Genomic DNA, 24,438 nt, shown 5'->3' on the forward strand with positions numbered 1-24,438 from the left:
TAGCCATAGACCTACCTTCCCCGAACCATCCCCTTTTCTCCATATAGAACCCAACCTCTAATCCAGGGAAGCGGGGGGAGGCTCGGTAAAAGACAACTCCAGACACCCCTTCCCTCCTCTGGGATGGTTCTCCTCTTCAGATGGGTCAGAACTGCCTCCCACGCAAATCTGTGTTAGCATTTAGAGCGCATCCACTGTTGTGCAGGATCCTGTGCGGGGCACAACCCAGGAGAGTGACACAGATGGGACCAGCCCCTGCTGCAAAAGAGCTGCCTGAGGATTAGGGTGGAGGTGGGATGAGACTGAGAGGTACACACAGGATGGTACAAGACAAATGTCTTAAAAGGGTCAAGCGCTATAAAGCTTAAAAGGGAGAAATCACATCTGAGTGAAGTCACTTAGGGGCGCTGGGGTGGCTCAGCCGTTTGAGCGTCTGAGTTTGGCCCAGCTTGGCTCACAGTTCATGAGTTCAAGCCCCCGCATGGGACTCCTGCCGTCAGCGGCAGAGTCCCCTCTTTCTGCCCCTCCCCCACTCACGTTTTCTCTCAAAAGTAAACATTAAAAACAAAACAAAACTAAATGAAGTCACTTCATGGCTTCTGTCCTTAGCTTCCTAAACGCACATTTGAGTACCGTGTCGAGTACCAGATTAGGTACTCTTTCCGGCACAGATAGGGCACAGGGTTTTTAAATCATACCTGTGCAAACCGTACTGTGTTCTTCCAGACACAAGTGGTGACTGAGGAGAAAACATTCTGAACTGAAAGTCAGAAGACTTAAGTCCCAGTCCCAATTTCGTAACTAAGTACTTTTTTTTTTTTTTTTAACATTTATTCATTTTTGAGACGGAGAAAGACAGAGAATGAACGGGGGAGGGTCAGAGAGAGGGAGACACAGAATCCGAAACAGGCTCCAGGCTCTGAGCTGTCAGCACAGAGCCTGACACGGGGCTTGAACTCCCGGACCTCGCGATCATGACCTGAGCTGAAGTCGGCCGCTTAACCGACTGAGCCACCCAGGCGCCCCCATAACTAAGTACTTTTGTTCAAAACCCGTTATCACTCTAGGCCTCAGATTAAAGTTCTTTTCAATTCTAAACTTCTATAACCTAATCCTTCTGATTAACTGCTTTCTCCCCAACACCTGTTGTTCCAGGCTTTCTCATTTAACTCCAACCCACTTACATGTATGTCTCTAATAGGACTATAGTTACATCAAGCACATATTATAGGTATTTCGCCTGGCTTTATACTATTATGTTATTTTTTTTGTTGTTTTTTTTAATGTTTATTTTTGAGACAGAGAGAGACAGAGCATGAATGGGGGAGGGTCAGAGAGAGAGGAAGACACAGAATCTGAAGCAGGCTCCAGGCTCTGAGCTGTCAGCACAGAGCCCGACGCGGGGCTTGAACTCATGGACCATGAGATCATGACCTGAGCTGAAGTCGGACGCTCAACTGACTGAGCCACCCAGGCACCCCTATACTATTATGTTAATATAAACATGTTAATAAAAATAATGGAGGTAAAAAAAAAAAAGAAAGAAAAATACTGCAGGTAACTGGAGAGAATTACGATGGAGTTGAAACATGATTTGTCCTTTGCATCATCTCTTAAACTTGCTTCTGCTTTTCTTTCCTTACTAGTGTGATACTCCTAGCACCTCCTTTACATATTTATTCACCTCCTGCCTAATGTATAGTGAAAGCTGTTGCCAAACCTTATTTTACAGCATTTTAAAAATGTTTGTTTATTTTTGAGAGAGAAACAGAGTGAGAGTGGGGAAGGGACAGAGAGAGGGGGAGACACGGAGTCCAAAGCAGGCTCCAGGCTCTGAGCTATCAGCCCAACGTGGGGTTCGAACCCACAAACCGTGAGATCACGACCTGAGCTGAAGTCGGATGCTTAACCGACTGAGCCACCCAGGCGCCCCTGAAACGGAGTTTAAAATGAAAAGTACAAACTGTAATCAAAAACACAGCATGCCAATCTACCCAATGTAGTCTTAGCACACGACAAGCAAAACCCTGTATTGACAATGTAACCGCTGTAATATGTGTATTACCTGTAAAACGTCTAGAACAGCGAGAAGTACCCGGTAGGTGCTCAGTAAGTACTGGCTATAATTAGCAAAAGGGGAAAGGTTGCTGTCAGTAACGGAACAGGGGAGCTACTTGCTATGTTCTCACAGTTTAATGTATCCTATGAAAAAAATGTATTTTTTAAAAAGACAGTGGGTGTTTATTACTTCTGTAATTAAAAAAAAGATATCAGGGTGCCTGGGTGGCTCAGTCCGTTGAGCGTCCAACTTCGGCTCAGGTCACAACCTCACGGTTTGTGGGTTCAAGCCCCGGGTCGGGCTCTGCACTGGCAACGTGGAACCTGGAGCCTACTTCAGATTCTCTGTCTCACTCTAAGTAAAAAAAAAAAAGAAGAAAAAAAAGACATCTGCTTTGGTGGGGCAGCTACATAAAATAGGAACATGAGAGTGTCCAGGAAACAAATGGAGCCACAAAACTGTCATAGAAATTTACTTTATTAAGTGTGAGAAACAAACACAAGAACAATGGCTATAAAGAACAAACCAATGAAAAGTGATGTGCATTCTTGGGAAACCAGTTTCTTCTCAGACTTTTGAGTTCCTGGGTACACACAGGGTACCTGCCTGGGAGTTTACATGCCCAAGGAAAACGGCGTGGGGGGGGATGGCTAAGAGTTTGCTGTGGCTGAGTAAAAGTTACGGCCTTATTTATCACATCCGGCTTCCATCCAAAAGAAAGATACAAAGGTGGTGGGGAGGGAAAAGATAAACATTGAAGGAATGCAGTAGGCAAAGTTTCATCACGGAATTTTCATCTGTTCCTTGAGCGATCTAAGCTGGGAAGGAGATCACCACAACTGTAGTCACCTTGACAAGACGACAAAGAGGTCTAGACATTTTGATTAACCATAGAAGAGGAAAAAGGGACATTAAGTTTTAGGGCAGGACAGCTCAATGTCAATAATTTGAAGGGCAGCTGAGGAAGAAAGAAGTTAGGATATAGAGATTGGTTCTCTAGAGGAAAATACGGTGTTTGACCCTGCACGCACCGGAGGGAGCCTCAGCGGAACTGCAGAGGACTGATCCTTAAACCAATGACATCTTTGCCAATCTCTGTCACCTGTGGAAAAGGAAACAGGGAAAAGTTAGGGAATCTGTGAGGGTGCACAGCCCAGAAAGCTTACTCCCTCCACTCCTCAGTGAGTACAGCAGAGTATGTGGTTAAGATCTGTTACTGCTCAGTAAACAGCAGTGGGGAGAAGCTCTAGTTTTCTTTAGTATCACTGTCTCAAGGAGCTAGAGGCAAAAACGGAAGAAAAAAAGAACCAGCACGCTTCTATTTTCTCTTTCTTTCCTCTTCCCTCCATATCCTGGATGTCTTTCTAGAGGACAGTACTTACTGTAGTGACCTTGCAGACTTGACCCTTGAACTCAGGGGAATAGCAGGCCCCACTGAGTGGACATTTCTCCACTGGCTTCCCACGGTAGATGGGCCGGTAAGACGCAGCACAGATGTCAAAGGGGTTGTGCATGTCGTAGCTGAGCTGGCAGGCGTCTGTGGGGTTCTTCTCACACGCGGACAGAATTTTGCGGGTCTAAGGGAGGGAAGGAGTATTTTATTTAAGAGGACGGAAAGCTGCACGTCACAACTCACCACGGTTCAGTAATTTCCTTGACTTGCGATGCCGTTGTACCGAGTGAACGAGTATGTCCTCTTGTACAGGACACACGTGAAGGGGTCACAACAATCACCACCCCTGCTGCATCAGGATCTCCCCTTCTCAGTATCAGTGGTTCCACGGACCTAGACCCACAGTCCTCCACCAAGTCTGGAGACGATCAGAGCCAGGACTCAAAGGGTTAAAATTGGCTTCCACCGCCCAGGAGGAATGCCTTCAGAGACCCCAAGTAACGGGACCTGTGTGCGGAGGTTAGCAGCGGTGGGAACGGGTAGCAGAGCTCAGGGACGGGAGGGCGGAGCTCTTCTAGGTGGCAGGTCACTCTACACCTGTGCCTTGTCTGAAGGAGTTACGAGTTCGCCTTCTAAGAACAAAAGGAGGCACCCTTGCCACTAAGTAAAGAGAAGACGGCATTCGGTTGCCTCCTTCTGTTGAATGTTGTTATTCAGTGCTTTGTTTTAGAGGCAAAGGCCTTGGCTTCTACTCCCTCCATGTGAGAGCCGGTCTGGTCCCTTTATGTCTGAGGAAGGAGCTCCCATCTACCTGTTGAGCCACCTCTGGCTTGGGCCCAAGTTCCAACAGGCGCCGAGCAAAGGTGGCAGCCGTCTTAAAGTTCTTGAGCTTGAAGAAGAGGTTGAGGGCCGTGCGCAGCACCAGGATCATGTGAACAGGCTGCAGGTTGGAGTGGGTGAAATAGGCTGCCATCTGGTGGACAGAGAGGGGGACACATGCCAGGCTGATGGTACAGCAGACACAGGTCATTTATAAGCTGCGGCACACGCATTAAACACAACACAAAGCAAACAAAAACGGGGCTGACTACAAGGCATTGCGATCTTCTGCCCCCGGGGTGTGAAGGACTGATGGAATGAAGAAGCGTAGAAAAATACACCCTCTCCTCAGAGAAGTAGGCCCAAACTTCTCTTAGTCCCCAGACTGAAATGTGGGTTTGGACTTTAAGAATTCAGACCTAATGGAGGGTGAAGGGGCGGACCTCTCTGCACCGTGCAGAAGCCCAGAGAGATCGTACCTCACAGATGCGCTTCTGCTGTTCCAGAGTCTCTTTGGGAAGCTTCTTTCTTTCTATCTCCATGGACAGGCCCACAATGTACTCACGGCAAATGGTGATAAGCTGCTGGGCCTTGAGAGAGGGGCAAAGCAAGGTCACGGCACAGAGGCAAGACCGTGCGGGTGCCCGGGACTAGGGTGGGCTACCCCCTCCTACCTCCGCAATCTCCTGCTTATTGTCCACGACGAGGAGGGGCACACTGAGTAAAATGGAACGGAATTTTTCCACGGCCTCCTCGAACTTGCCAACTGTGGTGAGCTGGTAGCACAGCTGTAGCCGCTGAATGAGGTCATTGAGCCTCAGGCCCACAGCTGGCACGCCATTCTTCAGCCCCGCATCCTTCCTGGAAGTTTGGAAAAGGAAGAAGAAAAAGGGATAACCCGGAATCCACTAGACTCAAAGGGGAAACAGGTGGGGGAACTGGACGCAGATGTATAAACCAAACCTCACAGAGCGTCGAGCCCAAGTTCCTTCCTGCTAGGAAACCTCCCCTCTGGGACGACCATTAACTGTCCCTCAGGCTATCATCTGAAATATCCACCCCACGCTGGAAGACACAGAAACCAGGAGCAAGGGGCCTTACCAATTGCGATTAGGGTAGCCATACATGGAGGGCAGGCAGGGCAGAGCCTGATAGGTGGTGCGGCCTCGGGCATAGGTCTGTAGGAACAGTTGCTTGTAGGGGCCAAACTGGGTCACCCCCACCTGGTCGTGAAGGAGCTAGAATACAAGAGGAAAGAAATATAAAAATCGTGACCTTGCCACTGCAAAACTCGCTAACCTTGGGCAAGGTACTTCTCTGTACTTGTTTCCTCATCAGTAAATTATACTTAATTATAGGACCTACCTCATTTAGTAATACCTATAAAGCATTCAGGATAGCGCCTGACACACAGTATGTCAACGTTAGCGGTTGTTGCATTTGTAGTTACTGGAGTTACTGCTGTTGCTATCGTAACATATGTAACATATCGTAACATACCTGCTCCTGAGGGGGCGCTAACTTACTGATTGTGAGCCAGAAAGCAGACTATAAATGGGTGGGAGATGGCTGGAAAGATCCACCCGGTAGAAGAAGGCCTTAGGAGGCTACCTTCCCTAGGCAAGACCGGGGTTTCCACGATAAATACACGCCTCTGCCCTCGTGTATAGGTTAATTTCCGTTTGGTTAAGGGGAGTCAAGCGCCTCCCTGGGGACCCTGGGCGACAAACACTCCGCAAGGGCCAACGCTACTCTTAAGACTTACCCGCATGGCTGTTTCAAAAGAGCCTGCCAGGATGTGATCGACTGGAAGCTGAGAGTTATTGCACCAGATCTGACAAGAAACAGAAAACCCAAGCCAACTGAAACACAGCCCCTTCTCTTCCCAAACTACCCTCCCCTGTACCTAGAGCAGAAGAGCAGCCACGTTCGTTACGCACGAGTCCAGCAGAGCCAGCTCAGAAACATGCATGCCCGCAGGGATGCGCTTCCCTGCTCACCTGAGTTGGGCTGGTTCCCTTGGTGGGAGGCACAAAGAACCCGTCGTCAGCGCCCCCGGCTGCCCCAGGGGGTACATCCTAAGAGAAAAAACATCAGTCATTCATAAGCTATTCAAGCACTTTATTCTGATAAGTCTAAACACCGTCCTTGACCTTGCTCCCAGCCTCGACCGGGGAGGAAGGGGCGGGCGGCGCTTGTGGGAGAAGACCCTCAAAACAGGGGCAGCTTCACCAGTAACAAAACGATAAACCAAAAGCTCCAATTCAGACGACAAAGCTTGCTGCCTTTTCATAAGCTGCTGTTGCTGCAGCCTGACCGGCTGATGGGAGATAAGCATCAGGTCAGGAGGATCTACACCCCCTCCCTTCTGGGGGCCTCGGGACGGGTGGGGGGCAGTATGGCCACCGGCTTTCACAGGGAGACCCAGAGGGAGCCTCCCCGGGGCGAGAACCCCACACACCAGCTCAGGAGGGAGCTCCAGGTCCTCTTCCACATCCCAGCCGCCTCCTTCTTCCTGTCCCCTGCCAAGAGCGTCATCCCCCAGGCCATCCGTAGACTCCACAAACCCATCTGTAAGGAAAACCCAGGCTCAAAGCGGATTTGCAGTGACGGAATTTTAGCATGAAGAAAGCCCAAAGCTGGGATCCTTGTCGGTTCCACGGTCTGGAAGCCTGCAGAACGTCCCAGCCCCCACCCGTCCCCCCACCCCAGGCCACCCATCCCGCCAGGAGACCCCCAGAAGAACTCTCACCTTCATCCAGCTGCAGCTCCGCATCCTCTCCCCAGCCTTCGGTACCAACGGTGTCAATGTCAATATCAGCAGCCAGGGCTCCTCCCTTGCCTACAGACAGACGAACACAAAGGAGCTGGTTATAGCCAGGCAAGGCTGAGATCCGGCCTCTTCTGCAAGCAAGCTGCGTCCTTACAAAAGCAGATGCCAAGCCTCTGTCCACTTAATATTTTTATTATTTACTTCTGTAGTACAGATGCTATGCTACCTTGCAGCAGGTTTCGAAAAGAGAGGAAGTAGAAGAGAGACGGGGACAACTGGCCTTGCTGACACCAAACACTACCCCCTGAACCATTTTTTACTTAGCAACTCCTGGAGTCTCCTGCCAAGACCTCTAAGTTGCTGCCACTCCAGCGTGTGCAGGGCACGGGGACACAGGGTAGGTCAGAGACGGAGGAGAGGGCGGGGCTGGGCACAAAATGCCCTGGGGTCCATCTAGGCTGTCAGCCAGGAAAAATAAGCCAGCAGACATCTCCAAAACAACAGGAGCAGGTAAGTGTGGGAGTGGGGGACGGTGGTAGCACACATCTGCAAACGCCCACGGGACAGAGTCTGACATTGCTGCTTCGGTGCCTTAACACTGTCCCTCACGAATGATGAGATACTGAACAGGACTGATCACACAGACGCTAAAACCTGAGGAAATGCACCCACGTGGTCACAGTGGCTGCCCGAGGCCTGGACTGAGACAACTCTCTTTTCTCCCCCTATTTTCCAAATTCTAATCATCTCATATACTTTTATTTAATTTTTAAAACATGGGATGTCTAGGTGGCTTAGTTGGTTAAACTCAGGTCTTGGTCTTGGGGTTGTGAGTTCAAGCCCCACGTCGGGTTCCACACTGGGTATGGAGCCTGCCTCTCTATTTATTAATCCATACATACATCGATCTATTTATTAATACACACATACACATATACACAAACACAGGGCGCCTGGGCGACTCAGTGGGTTAAAAGCATCCGACTCTTGATTTCAGCTCAGGTAACGATCTCACAGTTCCTGAGTTCCAGCCCCAAGTCAGGCTCTGCACTGATAGCACGGAGCCTGCTTGGGATTCTCTGTCTCCCTCTCTCTCTGCCCTTCCCTTGCATGCTCGCTCTCTCGCTCGCTCGCTCTCTCCCTCCCTCCCTCAAAAATAAACAAACATTAAAAAAAAAACCAAAGAAACGTACCACAGCTCAGACTGGCGTGTCACTGCTCCATGACGCTCACACAGAAGAAAGGACAAAGAGCTGAGGGTACTCTGGAGGACAGCTCTTCACAACACAAACACATGACAACAAAAACACTACAGGAGGGGTGGGCACTTACCCTTGCCGGCAATGGAGCCTTCAAAGAAGCCTTTGGATACAGTCAGTAACGGCCAATTGGTATCCAATGGCATGATAGGCGCAGGTGGCTGGAGCAGCTTGGCATTAGGGTCAATGTCTGGGATCTGAAAGGCAGAAGGTTAAAAGCAAACAGCTCTCAGGAATCATGTGGGGAAGTTTACAGAGCCTCCTTTGACCTCGTTTATTCCTCTGCCTCTCCTGGTAACCAGGTGGGAGAGTGACACTTGGAGGTTTAAACTGTCCCCCGATCTCAGAGTTAATTCTGTAATCAGACACTCATGTAAATAAAAACTTACCGTCTCCTTCTCTGGGTCAAATGTCTCCTTCAGGCTCTCGGCTTCTTCATCTAAGCCATGAGTAGCAGCTGTGAGATAGGCCAGGGACTCTGTAGAGAGAACAGACTTTGTGGTAGAAAGTCCAAGATGTCCCCCGGCGGTCTCTGCCTCCTGGTCTTCAAGCCTGTGCACCATCCCCTCCCCTAAACCGTGGAATGGCCTTGTTAACTTGCTTCCAACAAACAGGACGTGGCAGAAGCCACGGGATACCACTTCCAAGATTGGGATACAAAGAGCGGGGCCTCCACCTGGATGCCATTGCCTGCTCTGAGGGAAGCCAGCTGCCGTGTTGCAAACTGCCCTATGGAGACGCCTGTGTGGCAGAAGGTTGACATTTCCCAGCCATCAGCCCGCAAGGACCGGAGGACTGCCTGCAGCCACGCAGTGAGCGTGGGAAGGGATCCTCCCCACTTGAGCCGGAGACATCCGCAGCCTTGGCCAACACCCTACCCTGATGCAGACTCCTGACAGACAGTGAGCCAGAGGTACCCAGCTAAGCCATGCTGTAAACTGAGGTAATGTGCATTTGTTGCTCTAAGCTGCTCAACTTTAGGGTAATTTGCCACACGGCAGCAAGTGACTGATGTACTCGCTTATCCTTAAGCTCTAGCATCGATGCTGACAAGAACCTGGGAATCGTCCCTGACTCCAATCCTCACATCCCACATCCAGCCCTTCAACAGATCACATTGTTTCCACCTGCACAAGATATGCTGAGTCTGACCCCTTCACTTCTTAGCACCATCATCCAAATCACATCTCCCTCGTTTCCTGGCGTATCTCAAATGCTAGCACTGTGCTTGGTACACAGTGGGTTCTCAGAAAATTCCCTTTGAGAATATATAAACAAGTAAATAAGAGGGCACCTGGGTGGCTGTGGCTCAGTCAGTTGAACGTCTGACTCTTGGTTTCAGCTCAGGTCCTGATCTCAGTTCAGGGGTTCAAGCCCCACACTGGACTCCACGCTAACAGCACACAGCCTGCTTGGGATTCTCAATCTCTCCCCCTCTCTCTGCCCTTCCCCACTCGCACGCACGCACGTGCTCTCTCTCTCAAAATAAATAAATAAACTTGAAAAAACACGACTATAACAAATAAATAAGTAAATGAGTAAAACCTCCAGACTTGAAAAAAAAAACAAAACAAAACTCTAACGACTCTAACGACCTCTAACCAACTATATTTACTAGGGTATCTGCTTCAGGACCTTTTAAAACCTCCTAACCTCCTAGTTCCTCCATGACTATTAACTGTCTTCCTAAGAGTGCTTGGACAGACTGAATATTCTGCCTGTACCTCCATTTGGCCCTGAAGCATGTCTTCTGAGCATGGTAGGAGCATGCTCTCTCTTCTGGAAAAATGCACAACAAAGGGAAATACCTCACCACTAGGGTAACCAAAGGGTAACTCACCACGAAGAGAAAATACTTTCTAAGCCCCAAAGGAGCTGGTGAGTCCCGCATGCTTACTTACTCTGCCCACAATTCTTCAGGATCCGCACCCGCTCAGACACGTCACCCAGGTAGAGTGCATTCTGATAATGGCCACTCATGTCCTTTCGGATCTCAGCTGCATCAAGTCAGTAAGATACCAGGTTAGGTCTTCTTTCCGAAGTTCCCTCTCTCCTCCCCTCTACCTGCCTTCACCTTCCCTCAAGGCCCCCACTCCCCACCCTTAGCTTCTGGGGCTCACCAATCTTCATCATCTTGCGAAGTTTCTCCAGGTTGCCAGTGATAAGGTACAAGAAAGAAAGTTTGTCGAAGTTTTTGGTGCGTTGATAACACATTTCCACAATCTGGTGGTTCCCCTGTAGCAAGGCCACTTCTCCCAGCTTTTCCCAGCAGTTCTTGTCATCCAGTGCTTTGGCTGCTTCCAGAGCAATCTAAAGAACCCCCAGGGTCAGAGGTAACAGGTTGGCGGGTATCTTGACTCAAAACCAGGGACCATGGTCGAAGTATCCGCCTCTACATAAATCTCCCACAGACTCTCTATACTTGCAATCACTCCTACCATTCAGTCTAATTCCACTGAAAATCCTATCACCAAACAGGATCCCTTTGGCTCCACGGAGAGAAGAATCACATCACACATCCTCCTCCTCAGAAATTTACTCTGACAAACGAAATCATCTCCTAGCAGTTGCTGACTCCACGGGGTCAATTCTTGCTTAGCTACCTTATTTTCCACTTGCTAGGTCTAAAGATCTCCGGGGGCTTTAGAAAAGATAAGAAATAATAAGGAAGTTCAGAACCAGAGAGTCAATGCACCTAAGCCACCTCCCCATTTAAAAATAATGCCTGTACGTCTAGGTCCCAGTATTTCCTAAGTACCTGTTCATGTGAGCAGCCAATCAGCAAGTAAAAGGTGAAGGAAGTGAGAACTTTCAGAGTCCCTGCCACGTTGCTCCTACGCTAGAGGCTAACGGATTCAGAGCAAGGGACAATGAGGACAGTAGCATTGCTGCGGCAGAAGCAGAGGCAGCAAGTAGCAGAGACGGGCAAGCTGCAACAGGAAGACAGCGCCATCTGACAACCCGGACCATCTCAGACTCCATCCTCCTCGCTGAAGAGGCAAGCCCGGAATATGCCTTCACGCTGCAGCCCGCACCCTCTCACATTCTCTGCAACGACATGGGGCTTAGGACCCCGTCCCCCTCACCTCGATGTTCCCGCACTCCAGTGCCAGGCTAAAGCGAGTTTTCTCGTCCTTGACGAAATGCAAGGCCACCTCAGGGTAGCCCTTCTTCTGGAGGTAAGCGATGATAGACTGGCCAACTAGTTTCGCATTTCTCACCATGTGCAGCACCTAGACGTGTGGGGTGCGGCAGGGCAGGAAGGAGACATCACTCAGGGAGAAAGCAGTGCTCCCCTCTCGCACCCCTAGGGGGCCCTCTCGTTTCGTACCTCATCATATTTTCTGTTGATCAGGGCCAGCTTGAACTTGAACTCCGTGGGATCAATGGTGAGCACCCGAGGACGACACTCCCTATCCAGGCAATACACATTGTTGCCCTTCACCCGCGTGACATAGATGGGTAAATCCAGAGTTCGGATGATCCCGTAGTCCCTGCAAACAGGAGTTAGCGGATTCAACTTTCAGCAAGCGAGGGGGAAAATCTAGCCTGGAAGGACATGGAGCAAGCCTAGGACACGACTTTGGATCTTCTCGCTGCTCTTTTGCCAAGTGCCATTTGCACAGAGGTATAGACAGGAAGTGGTTCAAAAGAGAGCAGAGCTAAATGCCACATTTACTGATTTTATTCTTCTGTATGAAGCGGGAAAAGATAGGGCAGATGGTCTGATCTTTCCTCATACACTATTACTCTGGGAGCTAACAGACATGGCTGCAGGAATCAGGCCTGAAAGTTAAATCCTAAGTTCTGATGTACAATCACTGGGCCACTAGGGGCAGCTGAAGTCTCTCCTTGCAGCTACAGGTGGAAGTGGAAGAGAGGGAGATGTGACGTCTGACACACACGAGAAAAACGGTAAAAGGCAAAAATAATTTTAAACTGAACGCAAATTAAAAATGTATAATCTAGGGCGTTAAGTGCACATACTGTATTAGAAGAAACGCTGAAAACTAATGAGCTCTATACAAATACATTAAAAAATTAATAAATACAATAAAAATAAGCCGGCAACTCAAAAATTTGTTCCTTTACAAGTTAAACCAGAGTATACTTCGAAAAAATAAGCCAATCATAAAATTAAGAAATAGAAAAAAGAAACAAAATACAGAAGTTCAAGAAAGGCAAAAGCTAAATAAAATTCATAAACCTCTTATGAGTCATAAAGAAGATGTGGTTTATACTACTTGGCAAGGAGAAAGAATGAAATCCTGCCATTTGTAGCAACTTGGATGGAACTGGAGGGTATTATGCTGAGTGAAATAAGTCAGGCAGAGAAAGATAGATATCATATGTTTTCACTCATATGTGGAACCTGAGAAACTTAACAGAAGACCATGGGGGAGGGGAAGGGGAAGGGGAAAAAAAATAGTTACAAACAGAGAGGGAGGGAGGCAAACCGTAAGAGACTCTTAAGTACAGAGAACAAACAGGGTTGATGGGGGAGGCAGTGGGAGAGGGAAAAATGGGGGATGGACATCGAGGAGGGCCCTTGTTGGGATGAGCCCTAAGTGTTATATGTAAGCGATGAACCATGGGAACCTACCCCCAAAACCAAGAGCACATTTTATATACTGTATGTTAGGCAATGTGACAACAAATTACATATTAAAAGAAAAGTAAAAATAAAAAATAAACCTTTTGTGACTCTAATTAAGAAAAAAGATAAAATGGCCAAAATAGGAATGAAAAAAGGGATATTCCTAGAGCTCCTGCAAGATGAGGGTGGGCGTAAACTTTTTTAAATGATCAAATTCCAAGAAAAGTAAAATTTACCAAAACTGACTAAAAACAAATAGAAAACCCCGACAGTCCTATAACTGTTACACAAGATAAACTGAAACTGAATCACAAAAAATCCTCCTATAAAACAAAGTCCTAGGATGGGGGCTTCACTGGATGACTTCACTGGCAAATTCTACCCAATATTCCAGGAAGAATTAAACCCAATCTTATTACAAACTCACTAAGAGAACAGAAGAAGGTATATTATTTTCCTTATTTTATGAAATTAGCACAACCTCAACACCAAAACCTGGCAAAGACAGAAAGAAAAAGGGAAGTCGTAGGCCAATCTCATTTATATATATACGTGGATGCAAAAACCCCAAACAAAATATTAGCAAACTAAAACTAGCAGTATCAGAAAAGGGTAAAACATCATAACCAAGTTAGATCTGTATCAAGAATACAATGTTGGTCTCATATTTTTAAAAAATCAATTTAACTCACTATACTAATCAACAAAAGGAGAAAAATCCTAGGACTACCTCGGTATATGCAGTAAAAAAAATTTTATGTAAGAAAATTCAGTATTTATCTGAGATACAGCACAGACAGACATTCCTTAATAAGTAGAAGCTATCTCTAAAGAAATCTACAGCAAGCTTAGGAAATGCCAATACACTGAAAGCTTGCCCTTTAAATTGGGACCAAGACGAAAAAGTCTACTATCAGCATGTGTATTTGACACTATGCTGGAGATCCTGGTCAGCGCAGCAAGACAAGGAAAATACATGAAAGTGTAAGTACTGGAAAAGAAGAAACAAACTGTCAATTACCCACAGATGCTATGATTACTTACAAAAATAAGGCAAGTTACCAGAAATAATGAAAAGTCTAATAAGATCTCTGAAATCAATTTAGAAACTTAATTATATTTCTAAATATCATCAGAACTTAGAAAGTTAAATTTTTCAATGGATAGTTTCCATTAAATTTTTTTAATGTTTATTTTTTGAGAGAGCGAGCGAGCAAGCGAGCACAAACAGGGGAGGGGCAGAGAGAGAGGGAGACACAGAATCTGAAGCAGGCTCCAGGCTCTGAGCTGTCAGCACAGAGCCTGACACGGGGCTCGAACGTGCGAACCGTATGAGATCATGACCTGAGCTGAAGTCAGACGCTCAACCGACTGAGCCACCCAGGCGTTCCAGATCCATTTACAAATAGCGCTGAAAACTGCCAAGTGCCTAAAATAATCTAAAGAAATCCAAGATCTCTATGGAGAAAATTCTAAAAACTTTACTGAAAGATGTTCTGGAAGACCTAAATAAATTAAAAAAAAAATTTTTTTTAAGTTTATTTATTTTGAAAGAGAGTGTGTGCAGGAAGGATAGAGAGAGAGGGAGAGAGAGAGAATTCCAAGCAGTCTCCACACTGTCAGTGTGAGGTGCCAGATGCGGGGCTTGACCTCATGAACCCGTGACATCATGACTTGAGCCAAATTTAAGAGTTGGAGTCCTGCATTGGGCTCTGTGCTGGCAGCATGGAGCGTGCTTGGGATTCTTTCTGTGTCGCTCTCTTTCTCTCAAAATAAATAAATAAATAAATAAAAGTGGATGCTTAACCAACTAAGCCACCCCGGTGACCCAATAAATTTTTTTTTAGAGGGAGAAGAGTGCTAAGGCAGGGAAGAGGGGCAAAGGGGGAGAGAAATTCTCAAGCAGTCTCCATACTCAGCGTGGAGCCTGATATGGGGCTTGATCTCACGACCCTTGAATCATGTCCTGAGCCAAAATCAAGAGTTTGACACAACTAACTGAGCCACCCAGGCGCCCCACAGAAGACCTAAATAAATGAAGAGTTACTACACCATGTTTACAGACCAGGAAACTTAATATTGCGAAGATGTCAATTACGTCCAAAACAATAAACGCCCTCAATGCAATCCCAACTGAAATCACAATAGGGCTTTTTGTTTGTTTTATTCCGCATGGAATTTCACAAGCTGATTCTAAAACTTATACTTTAAGGCAAAAACGTTTTGAAAACTTGCCCTTTCAAGGCAAAATTAATTAGAAAATAGCCTATAATTTAAAAGAAAAATAAAAGTAGGAAAGATCTGAGAATCTGCTCTAGCATGTGGGAAGACCCCTAAAGCACAGACCACAGGAAACAGGTCCTTGCATTTCTGTAAACATGATTTATGTGTGACAAGGAAGGCACTGTAGAACTAGGGGGAAAGGCTGGTCTGTTCAGATGATGTTGGGACAGCTGAGCCTGAAACTGAGCCCCCTCACAGCTCCTCACACCACACACAAATATCAACTTTAGGAAGATCACAGCCCTAGGTATGAAAAACAAAAGTATAGGGGTGCCTGCGTGGTGCAGGTCATGATCTCATGGTTCATGAGCTCAAGCCCCACATCGGGCTCTGAGCTGACAGTGTGGAGCCTGCTTCAGATTCTCAATCAATTTCTCTCTCTCTCTCTCTCTCTCTCTGTTCCTCCCCTACTTGTGTGCTCTCGTGCTCTCTCACAATAAATTAATGAACTTTAAAAAAAAGGGGAAAAAAACCCCAAAAAACGTATAAAGTTCTTACAACACAATATAAAAGGGGTGTCTGGTATCTGGATGGCTCAGTTGGTTAAGCGTCTAATTCTTGATTTTGGCTTAGGTCATGATCTCATGGTTGTGAGATCAAGCCCCATGCCTGGCTCAGCATGGAGCTCCACACTGAGCCTGCTTAGAATTCTCTCTCTTTCTGTATATGCCCCTCCCCCACTCATGCTCTCTCCACCTCCCGCCCAAGGTAGACAAAAAAAAACAGCAAAAAGTTTCTACAAGAGGATACAAAAGAACGCCTTTATAGCCTTGGAGTCAATAAAGGTTTCTCAAATAAGATACAAAACCCAAGATCCACAATAGGTAAGAGTCATAAATTCAACTATATTAAAATAACAACATCTAGGGGCGCCTGGGTGGCGCAGTCGGTTAAGCGTCCGACTTCAGCCAGGTCACGATCTCGCGGTCCGTGAGTTCGAGCCCCGCGTCGGGCTCTGGGCTGATGGCTCGGAGCCTGGAGCCTGTTTCCGATTCTGTGTCTCCCTCTCTCTCTGCCCTTCCCCCGTTCATGCTCTGTCTCTCTCTGTCCCAAAAATAAATAAACGTTGAAAAAAAAATTTTTTTTTTAAATAAAATAAAAAAATAAAAAAAATAAATAAAATAACAACATCTATTCATCAAAGGATAGGATATCATGAAAAGAATCAGGAGACAAACTATGGAATGGAAGGAGGCATTAAGATTTGTAACATGTAGCCCAGACAAAGGACTGACGCTCAAATATATGAAAAACTCCTAAAATAACCAGGATAGATAACCCATTAAACAAAAACAGATAAAAGTCCTGAACAAAATTCACAGAAAAGGGAACCCTGAGGGGTGGTCAACTGGAAAGTTGCTCACTCTCATTAGGAATCAGAGAGTGGCAAGGCTAAATGACAGTGAGATGCCACCACAAATCCACCATAAAGACAAAAGAAGTCTGACAAAGCCAAGTGTTGGCCAGGATGACAAGCGAGGAAGCTTTGATACGATGCTGATGGCCGTGCAAATCGGTACAGCCACTTTGGAAAGCAGTTTCACATTACCTAGTAAATGTGAAGATACGCATACTCTATGATCCAGCAATCTGGTTCCGGACACTCCAGAGAAATGTTGTGTGTGTATGCACCGGAACACATGTAGAAGACTGTTTAAGAGAACACTTTAGCACAGTGGCAAAATCCTAGAAATAACTCAAATATCCCTGTAGAGCAGAGCGGATAAACTGTGGTATGTTCACAGAATATTATACAACAACGAAGACAAGTAAATTAGAGCTGTAACATAGGTACATACATCTTACAAACAAAATATGGAGCAAAATCAGCAAAACACGAAAATAATATACTCAGGATGATTTACATGCAGTTCAAACCAGGCAAGATTAAAACATCATTTGAAGACATACTGGGTGGTAAAATTACAAAGAAAAGCTTGGACGAAATTACCATAAAAGTCAGAATAATGTTATCTTTGGGTGGGAAATGGAGGTGGTTGTGATTAACAACCACATGGTGGCAAGAGGCCTCTGGAGGCCAGCACTCTTCTATTTCCTGACTTGGGTGGCAGGAACGTTCATTATATGATGATTTGCCATTCTCTACGTATATACTCCGCATTTTTCTTTATTCAAGTCATATGTCACAATTTTTTAAAGACTTGAAAAAGAACGTTCAGCTATGCCTAGCACATTTGCGCCAAAGATTTTCCATGAAGAAAAGTTCAAGGAGGACTTCAGTTACATCCCTTGAGACAGGACAGTGATTTTAAGAAGCTACCTTCTCCCACTCTGTGTATCAGAGAATTCACTTACCCAGTGGTGACGGCATATTTGATGTGGTTGCTTGTGGTATAGATAAATACCCCACTCTCATCCCAGGCCCCACTCTTGACGCGAATGTTCTCATGAATGTTACACAGAGCCTCCAGTTTGCGGTTACAGATCACAATGGCTGTAAGAGGCAAAGGGCATGAGTACTCTGCTGGACAGGGTGAGTGAAGCAGGCTGGCAGGGATGGGGGCACAGGACTGGTGTCTACATCAGGGTGGGTATAAGGGAGACTCACCATGTTTGGCCAGTAGTGCTACATGGGACATGTCTGCTGACCAGATAACGTATTTCACCTTGGAAATCTTCACAGATGCCAGAGTCCTGGGGCAGAGAAAGGCGAACGTGAGTGGACCTGACTCCAAGGTCCCAGGTTACGACCAAATTAAACCCTAATTTCTTAAAATAATACCAACTAGGGGCGCCTGGGTGGCTCAGTCAGTTAAGCGTCCAACTTCGGCTCAGGTCATGATCTCATAGTTTATGAGCTCGAGCCCCCTGTCAGGCTCTGGGCTGACCGCTCAGAGCCTGAAGCCTTCCTGCTTTGGATTCTGGGTGTGTGTGTGTGTGTGTCTCTCTCTGTCCTTCCCCTGCTCGCCTTCTGTCTCTCTCTCACTCAGAAATACACTAAAAAATATATATTAAAAAAAATAAAAAATAACACCAAATAAACAGTCCCTGTATTGTAGCTGAGTGACGGAAACACTTCGGCTCACACTGTAGGCTCCCCCCGCACACCCTCCTGGCCGTCAACTCCCTGTCCCTCAGGGATTTGTGTACGTCTGATCTCACCAGAGGACTATAAGCTCCTTTAAGCACAGGATGCCACTCATCCCTACGTGCCCGTGATTCTAAGTGCCAAGAGCATTCTTTGTTCAGGTAAGTGCTCCAAAAACAGATAAATAAGGCCCTCACTGTTAACGCTATTGGGTACGGACAGGATGGACAGTGATCACAGGGGGAAAAGTGGCAAGAAAGAGTCTCGGAGTTACACACAGAAGTGGTCAAGCCTGAGGCGAACTTACTGGGGGAACAGCTCCCACTACAGACGTCCACTCCCATCCACTACATGCCTGTCTGTTTAGGGGCACCTGACATGTTACCGCTTCTGTTGTACGTCAAAGAGCGTGATGGATTCTGCATCTCGGAGCAGGAGGTTTCCTGTGCCAGCATAAAAGATCTCATCGCAGTTGGGCACCTGTACCTTTTTGGTGATCTCATTCTTCAGATTCTTGATCAGAAGCTGAAATAATTATCACAAGTGGGGTTACCGGAAATGTGTGCTCATAAGATGACAGCTGACAACACGCCTCAGCAACTGTCCCTTGGTTTCAATAAACCAAGTTAGGGGGCGCCTGGGTGGCACAGCTGGTTAAGCGTCTGACCCTTGATCTCGGCTCAGGTCACGATCTCACAGTTCGTGAGTTCAAGCCTCGCATCAGGCTCTACGCTGAAGGTACGGAGCCTGCTTGGGATTCTGTTTCTCCTTCTCTCTTCCCCTCCCCTGCTTGTGCACGCACATGCACTCTCTGTCTCTCAAAATAAATAAACGTTAAATCTACTCTTTCAAAAAATAATAATAATAATAATAAATAAAATAAACGAAGTTCGGGTGTTTTCTGTCCGGGCCGGTCACCATTTTGGCAGACCACCCTAACCAAGACCCTCTCTGGAGGCCCTGACAGCTTCTGTTTCTTCCCTCAACTGAAATACCCTGAGAAGTCCAACTAACCCCCAAATTCCTCCATCAATCAGAGCGAGAACGGTACTTCTGGGCTGGGGCTTACATCTGTGTTACATATTTTCTTGAGATCTTTGTTTCTCTCGCTCAGGATCACTTCCACTTCAAGTACCAATGAGGGTAGTTAGGATAAAAAAGGAATTACTCCTCACCCAGACCACCGCTTTCAAATTTGACATGTTTTGGCTTCTGTTTTGTCAATAGTGTCTTTACCTTTGTTCTCAAACCCAGACCCACAGTGACCATCAAGCCAATCAAGTCAATTTTAAGGCTCTTTGTCTCCCAAGGGGACTGTGGTATCTGCACGATGATCACAGCTCCCCAGGGGAGAGGAGAAAGAGAACATGCTCCTTCTTCATGCAATACACCACTGCCCCCACACTTCCCAAATCAGTTTCCCCTTTCTGCCCTAACTCACCGAATGCATCCGATCCAGGACAGCAAACCGGTTTCGAGCAACCCAAACGGCCGTCAGGCCTGAGGATCGTTTCCCTTCGGGAGCTGAGAACAAAACCAAAGGGCGGGAAGCGTGTGGCGAGCCACTGGCAGGTGACTCAGGCACCACGGAGCTGCCTGTCTTGCTGGCTGCCACGCCCGCTTTGCCGGTTCAGCTGCTTCCTGACTAATTCAGCTGTAACCCGAGGCTATCGTCAGTGACTTTTCCCCACCAGTCTCCTCCAAACTCCAACCTCCACCCTGCCAAGCCTCTTCTCTCCAGGCCAAGTGGCTGCCTGTCAGCCAACACCGGGTACTGGCACAGGGACCGCCCATCTTGGGAGACAGCACACTCCATCGAGCTAACGAGCAGGGCCTCGCTGGCCAAGCTGTGGCGCGGCAAGCAGCCTGTCAGTGTCCAGGACCTCCTATCTCAACAAGCTGGAGTGGAGACAGAGCCCCCTCCCCAGGACGCAGCTGCTCTGCTGCTTTTAACATGCAAATGCAGACCCCGGTAGAGCAGGGTGGGGCAGAGCGCTCCCAACTGAATCTTGACAGGCAGATGAGCTCGGTGCAGGGCAGTATTTAGCACTAAGCCGTTGCTCCATAAATGTCACTCACTCGCATCACCCTGAAGAAAGTTACGAAATGTTCCTCGGTTCCCAAACATCTCACTGGCTGACTACGACTCCGAATGGGCACTCCACCCTCGGGGAAACTTCAAGGGTCGTGCACAGAAGGATGCGCCGAAACACCCATATACGAGCCCATCGGCAGCGAAGTGGACAAAACGTGCTGGCCAGCCTCGCTTTGTGCCCCTCTGGCACCTGTGGTGACAGGCAATTCTAATCATGACCAACACCCCCGTTTTCCAGGGGCTGGGGAGCCACATTATTCGAGCTTTTGGTCTTTCTCTTCCTCTCTGCTGCCTAGCACCGGGCTGCACCTTTACACCTTTGCCAATTATTACCTCCTTTGAAAAATGGAGAAGATAAGACCTAAGTGGTAATAAAGCAAAACTAAGAAATAATCGTGAATGCGTGGGGAAAAAGAACAAGGAGGTGGGTACGGAGGGGCATAATCACAATTTGATCAGAAATGGCTTAACTGTTTAACTTATAGGGGAGACTGGTTATGGATACCAAAGACACACAAGTTCCCTCTCCTTTCACCAAGACCACACTTTCAAAAAAGAGTGAACCGTATTAGCAAACAATCATGACACAGTGAGTGGCACCTGCAAAAGGGCCAGAGCTAGCAAAATTACTTCTTGCAATCTGCTCATGGAGTCTAAAATATCATAAAAGTGTGCCAGTAAGGTGAGGACCCAAGAAAGCCTCTACAAAGCAACGGGAGGAAGCGGACTGAAAAGAGCCTAAGTGAGACACATCCATTCTGGAAGGCTGTCGGCAAATCCTAACAGGAAGGACAGCGACAAGGGCTGGCGGTGATGGACGAGGTAGACAGGGGTCTCAGCTGGATCCTGGGATCCCTGGCGGGGTGTGGGGCTGTTAGCAGCCTCATTTCTTTGACATGCAAAGGAAGCAAATCGGATCTGGATGTGGATGGGAGAGCATAAATCCCCAGTCCCAGGATGAGACATTGCAAGATTGGAACCACATTCTTAAATAAATGAAACTACCAGGGTGAAAGTCATATCGGCTGACAATAAACTAGGATAACATGCTGTGCTGAAAGGGAAAATGGAGAGTTTCTAATAACCAAATTATAAAATATATATATCTAGCTGGAGTAATAAAATGGAGGAGGAACATGAATATTTCACACCATGGTCGCCTCTGATGCAACTGTCAGCAGCACCTGCCAACAGACACGAGTGATGTGACCGTGGCCTGGGGAGGGAATGTGAAAAACTTGAAGAGGCGTGACAGCGCGGCGGCGGAGAGCTGTGCGCGAAGCCGGGCAGACATAGGGGGCACCTACCGTCGGGATTCTGGGAATCCGCGTCCTTGGGGATGGTGTACAGGTCATAGGTGCTATTCTCCAAGTTGCTGGCTCTCTGTAGAGGAAACAGGAATCAGATGGTGATAGGAACCCAAGACAGCAGTTTATTCTGACAGAGGAAACTGCGCCGTCACACAATGATATGTAGCCATCCCTTTCTCACCCGTCACCCACAGGGACAGGTGGACGTGTCTACAGCTAGCAGTTCTCAGACTCGTCGCCAAAGAACTCGGAATTCATGTCACTTCATATTTTTTGTATCCTCCAAAGGTTTATGCAGATATTATTTGAAAGGCAGCAAGGACTGCTCTTGACTCCACAAGTTAATAAACTAAATCCCCAGTATTCTGGTGCTCTAGCTAAGTATACTCGTCAACTTAAAAGTTTGTTCAAGGGGAAAAAAAAAAAATCAAAGACGACAGTAAACACAACTCCCAGGGAAAAAATGTTAAGACTCTTAGATACTGAACAAAGAACGGGATTAGACACACTAGAAGTCATACGGGGAAAGACATGTTTTCGTTCTTTTTAACTTGGCAAACAGGGCACTCAAACTAGAATGTCATTCCTCTCTTTCCCCCAAATTACACGGCAAGAAGTACGGGGGCTACTTGCTGACCCTGAAGGCAACTTCACTGAAAGGCACCCCTCCTCCAGGTCAGCTCTGCTATTTTTGCCCCCGTGAAGGAATCAAGACAAGCATTTCGATTCGGGTCATTCATCTTGAGGCTGCGTTACGTGTAGAAATTGCCAGCCTTAGTGAAGATGTAAGTTCACAAACCCCTAACATGCTTATGGTAACTGGAGCCGACCTGGTTTGAGGCTGCTTACTGTGTTAGCTCTCTCAAAATGACCACTAAAGAGCTTCTAAACGGCCACTAGAGTTTTCCTAAGGGCATGAGAAAGAGGCCTACGGAAAACGGGAAGATCCTAGGAGGACAGCAGGGGTCACATACCGTACACAACAGGACTGCATTTTCTGCTGGATTGTACGACATATTGAACACCGGGAACTTGGAACCACTAGGGATGTACATGGAAAAAGAGAAAATGAGGAAGGGGAGTAAGGACGGAAGGAAGAAAGGCATGACTCCCACATCTCCTACTTACCCAATCTTTACACATGTAACTCATCACTTTCATAATCAGGAATAAAAATAAACATTCCATCTACTCTCTTCCTTCTTTCAAGGCCAGGACACCGCTAGCTCAGCTTCGACAGTTTAAAAAAGGCAAACCCTGGTACAGGTCTGATTTTTCAACCGAACGTAGGGTCAGCACTCGCTGCAGTGAGCGGGACTGGGTCTTCTTGGGGACAAATTCCTACACATAACTGCAGGGGACACCACAGAGCAACGTGATGGGCTCTGTCTCTGGCTAATTTGTCCCGTCCCTTGGAGTGTTCACATAAACCCATCTTTTTATTGTAGTAATGCCGGAGGGTGGTTATCAAAGCCTCGTGCCAGAGCCTGCCACCATCAATGTTTCAGCATGCTGATGCAGCTGGCCCTCCGAAAGGACAGTTTTTTGCCAGACATCCCAGAGCTGATCACATCTTCAGAGTGAAGAGCTTCCAGAGACGTATATTCTAGTTTAGAGTTGTATGCGTTTGCTGGAAAGCAAACCAAAGTCACAGAAATGCCAAACACAGGCAAAAAGGCCTGTCACCAAGTCGGGCCACTCTACCAGGAAACTTTCTCTGGTTCGCAAGAAACCCGGCCGACTGTGGCAGTAGTGATGTCCTGTGCACAGGCTCACTAGCATTCTAATCAGGGAAACTGCCCTTCTCTTCATGGCCTCCTCCTTGCCCACCATGCTCCTGGGGTTTAAACTGAGCAGCTTCCCCAGTGGGGACTCGATCTGCGACAGGAGAGGAGACCCAAAATGTCATCAAAAGAACAGAATTCTATTTGCGGGTATCGCAGCGTGGTGACAGATCAGAGGGTCTGGCGGGAGGAAACATGTCTGATTTACCTCCGCAGCTGCATCACCGCTACATCTTTGGAGCTGTTGAAATCCAACTGACGTAAGAATCGGTCCTTGACATAATGTAGCATATTGCCGTGAACAGCGTAGGCTGGCCTTTCCCGTTCCAGTTTAAACACAATCATGCCACCATCATGGCCTGGGGCACAGGGAGGAGAGAGGAAAGAATTAGCTGAAGGCAAGAAAGCAAGCTGGAAACAGGAGATACACGAGGATGAGGATTATATATGTGCTAAAAACAAAGGTACCTAAATGTGTCCTTTATTTGTCTACATTCCCACATTTGTTAGAAGCTTCCCTCAAATCAATTTCTGTGAATCCTTTTCTAATACTCTACCTAACACTGTCACATTCACACACATCCTCCTCTGTGTTCTCCTATCACCTTGTACAAAGTTCCATCACACTGAAAGTAAACAGACAGGATTACATCAAACTAAAAGGCTTCTGCACAGCGATGGAAATCATCAAGATGCAAGAGCAACCAACCTGCTGAATAAATGGGAGAAAATATTTGCAAACCAAATATCCAATAAAGGGTTAATGTCCAAAATATAAAAAGAACACAACTCAATATAAAGAAAGAAAACCACACACAAACAACCCAATTCGAAAATAGGCAGAGGACTTGAATAGACATTTCTCCAAAGACCTACAGATGGCCAGCAGGCATATGAAAAGGTGTTCAACGTCTCTAATCACCAGGGAAATGCAAATCAAAACCACAATGAGACATCGGCTCATACCTGTCAGAGTAGCTAGTATTAAAAAGACAAGAAATAACAGTGCTGGCAAGG

The 24,438-nt window shown here is 47.0% G+C and overlaps 1 protein-coding gene across 1 annotated transcript in view; it reads right to left on the bottom strand.

Annotated features, from left to right (window-relative positions):
• Positions 1 to 2,518: 2,518 nt before the first annotated feature.
• Positions 2,519 to 24,438, bottom strand: part of COPA (coat protein complex I subunit alpha) — a 45,726-nt gene continuing 23,806 nt past the window's right edge. The window contains exons 11-33 of the mRNA XM_086693089.1: positions 23,630 to 23,780; positions 22,612 to 22,678; positions 21,635 to 21,710; positions 19,674 to 19,756; positions 18,618 to 18,757; positions 17,753 to 17,838; positions 17,500 to 17,638; positions 11,635 to 11,797; positions 11,390 to 11,536; positions 10,424 to 10,613; positions 10,205 to 10,300; positions 8,693 to 8,781; positions 8,377 to 8,500; positions 7,024 to 7,113; positions 6,733 to 6,842; positions 6,272 to 6,349; positions 6,037 to 6,105; positions 5,373 to 5,509; positions 4,946 to 5,132; positions 4,751 to 4,861; positions 4,264 to 4,425; positions 3,442 to 3,636; positions 2,519 to 3,161 (exon numbers count right to left, since the gene is read on the bottom strand). Of these exons, the coding sequence (XP_086549215.1) occupies positions 3,102 to 3,161; positions 3,442 to 3,636; positions 4,264 to 4,425; positions 4,751 to 4,861; positions 4,946 to 5,132; positions 5,373 to 5,509; positions 6,037 to 6,105; positions 6,272 to 6,349; positions 6,733 to 6,842; positions 7,024 to 7,113; positions 8,377 to 8,500; positions 8,693 to 8,781; positions 10,205 to 10,300; positions 10,424 to 10,613; positions 11,390 to 11,536; positions 11,635 to 11,797; positions 17,500 to 17,638; positions 17,753 to 17,838; positions 18,618 to 18,757; positions 19,674 to 19,756; positions 21,635 to 21,710; positions 22,612 to 22,678; positions 23,630 to 23,780 (2,750 nt within the window). The 3' untranslated portion in view covers positions 2,519 to 3,101. The remainder of the gene's footprint in view (positions 3,162 to 3,441; positions 3,637 to 4,263; positions 4,426 to 4,750; positions 4,862 to 4,945; positions 5,133 to 5,372; positions 5,510 to 6,036; positions 6,106 to 6,271; positions 6,350 to 6,732; positions 6,843 to 7,023; positions 7,114 to 8,376; positions 8,501 to 8,692; positions 8,782 to 10,204; positions 10,301 to 10,423; positions 10,614 to 11,389; positions 11,537 to 11,634; positions 11,798 to 17,499; positions 17,639 to 17,752; positions 17,839 to 18,617; positions 18,758 to 19,673; positions 19,757 to 21,634; positions 21,711 to 22,611; positions 22,679 to 23,629; positions 23,781 to 24,438) is intronic.

This window comes from Puma concolor, chromosome E4 (assembly GCF_028749965.1).
Source record: "Puma concolor isolate L17-30 chromosome E4, mPumCon1.1.hap2, whole genome shotgun sequence".
Lineage (NCBI taxonomy): Eukaryota > Metazoa > Chordata > Mammalia > Carnivora > Felidae > Puma > Puma concolor.